This window comes from Penaeus japonicus, unplaced genomic scaffold (genome assembly GCF_977035675.1).
Source record: "Penaeus japonicus unplaced genomic scaffold, GWHDUDI00000001_assembly GWHDUDI00000004, whole genome shotgun sequence".
NCBI lineage: Eukaryota > Metazoa > Arthropoda > Malacostraca > Decapoda > Penaeidae > Penaeus > Penaeus japonicus.
The window spans coordinates 39,881,359-39,883,858 of NW_028234406.1; the positions used below are offsets into that span (position 1 = coordinate 39,881,359).

The window sequence follows — 2,500 nt, forward strand, 5'->3', positions numbered from 1 at the left end:
TTCTGCTGAAACAACACTACTTATCAGTTCATGAAAGGCATGAAATGCTGAAAAAAATCTGCAGAACTGAAACGGAAACCTTAAAAATAACGTAATTAAAATTTGGAAACGCTTGCTGATCCATATATCTTACGTAAAAGGAAATATTGTTTTGTTTCTTGGGATGTCTGATAACTTCAAAGCTAAAGGAGACAGGCTAAATTGCGATGAAATTTAGAATAACAATTATCGGAACATAGCTATCATTCAGTGGTCCTATACTACGCCTTTGCTTCGTTTGGCGAAAGAGAGCTATTTACAAACTGTATATTAATTTTGATTTACATTTTACATATTTTCATTGTTTTCTGAGGAAGCCGGTAAAAGGGTAACTCGTATATAGCGTAATTTTTGAGTGTTTTTAGTACCAAATTGAGGAATTTGCGACAGGGTTGAGCAGTCGAAAAAGTTACGCCAAATCTGACATCGCAAGTTATTTCTTCAATTGGTCGCAATTTGGCTTTATTTGCGACCAAAAGACGAGCTGCGACGGCCCAAAGTGTCTCTTGAATCCGGCCCAATGTCCGGAGATTGGTGGAGTCTTCTTATATCAGCTGGCTGTTCCATTTTTTTTTTTCTGCAGACAAATTTTCTCCCCATAGTCACACCCGACCCTCTTAACTGACATGTATTGCCTCTATTTCCGTTCACCTGTCTGTGCTTTTGTGTCTTTTGCGTTTTACTTCTTACCCCTTTTAAAGCCTTTTTCCCTCTTCATTCTCAATCCATTATCATTAAGACTATTGGTTTTATTGTTTTTGATTAGGCTGTTACGATTTTTATAACTTTTGTTATCATTTTAATCATATTTACTTTTTATCTTTCGTTTTATAATTTTTATTCCATTGTCGTTATTCTTCTTATCATAATATTCATCATAATTACCATCAGCATTATCATTATCATTATTGCTACTATCATCATAACTAATATTACTGGTATCGTAATTGCCTGTGTTGATTTTACCACAATGATTATTAATCCTATTTTTGATTAGTACCACCATCATTAATACAATTACTATTATAACTAACTTTTATAATTACTACTGCCTCTATTTTTGATAGCGAAGATTGCTATCAACACAAATATCACTATCATCAGTTCTATTATCATCATTGCTACGATGATATGCATAATTTTTGATATATGGAGGATGAGAATCGAATATGTACAAACACATCGTATTTATTTAGGATAGAAAAGGATAACATGGATTCAGAACATGTATTGTTTGGTGCTTTGAGAATTATGCCGAAAATAATATACAACGAAAGGTGTGTCCAGTCTCTCTCTCTCTCTCTCTCTCTCTCTCTCTCTCTCTCTCTCTCTCTCTCTCTCTCTCTCTCTCTCTCTCTCTCTCTCACTCTCCCTCCCGCACTACCACTCTTTATCCTGAACCCACACGACCTCCCTCCAGATTCCTCCTGGTCTTGAAAAGATGAGCTTGAATCCTGCACACCTCATCAGCTGCAGGTACGGCCAGAACACTTGGTGGGATGTGATTTGAGCTACGCTTTTTTCTGGGAAAAGGATAACGGAAATGAATATAGGTAGCTCTCTCTCTCTCTTTATATATATATATATATATATATATATATATATATATATATATATATATATATATGTATATATATATATATGTATGTATGTATATTTAGATACATATATACACAGTTGCCCCGTAGAATAGAAAATCAGATGCTACTATGCTGGCTGTTTTTCTGGTATTGCAGTTAAATAAGCAGAACATAATTATAAAGTTTTGAAAAAAGAAAAATAATAAAAAAGGTTGTGAACCAATTAACATAATTATTGGTCGTGCGCACACATAATTTCTTCGATTTTTGACGGATTTCTCTCAAAATATTGTATATTGTACAAAAGAGTCTGCCTCACACATTCCACTAAACCGTAACTGCCATATATCTTGCAAAGTGCAGTCCTTGCTTGGCAAAAATTTGTAACATGTGACAAGTATCATCTTAAATCCTTTTACTTCAAATTCTGCTATACTCGTTCCATTTCTGGCACTCGATGGCCAACGTACAATCAGGTTTTGCTTTGCTTTCTGGCCCATTCAGAGAAGTTGAGAAGGGAGAAAGCAACTAAGAATGTTAAATTGACCAGGTTAGTGAATAATTTGAATAATTGGATCAAGAATTTGTGAGTTTGAGGAAGCAGAATCCCGAGAGGACAAGCCCAAAGATGGAGGACTTGAGAGAAAAACTGCGGAAGAAAAATGCCATTCTGGCCAAGAGATGGAGAAAAGAGAATGGATGACACCAAGAAAGGAAAATAAAACAGACGTCGAGAAAATTGCTATTGATGAAGACTTAGCTTTCTTGAAAAGTATGATGACAGGACAAAATTACTCCAGTTTTGGAAGAGACTCCAACGAGATGCACAAGAGGAGGAAAGATCTCAGAAAAAAGTGAAACGATTTGCAGAGGCTTCATCG

The 2,500-nt window shown here is 35.3% G+C and overlaps 1 protein-coding gene across 1 annotated transcript in view; it reads right to left on the minus strand.

The window, feature by feature from the left end:
• Positions 1 to 1,246: 1,246 nt before the first annotated feature.
• LOC122261034 (putative methyltransferase-like protein 24) overlaps positions 1,247 to 2,500 on the minus strand; it is a 24,521-nt gene continuing 23,267 nt past the window's right edge. Inside the window, exon 8 of the mRNA XM_086536554.1 lies at positions 1,247 to 1,562. Coding sequence (XP_086392680.1) covers positions 1,420 to 1,562 — 143 coding nt within the window. The 3' untranslated portion in view covers positions 1,247 to 1,419. The remainder of the gene's footprint in view (positions 1,563 to 2,500) is intronic.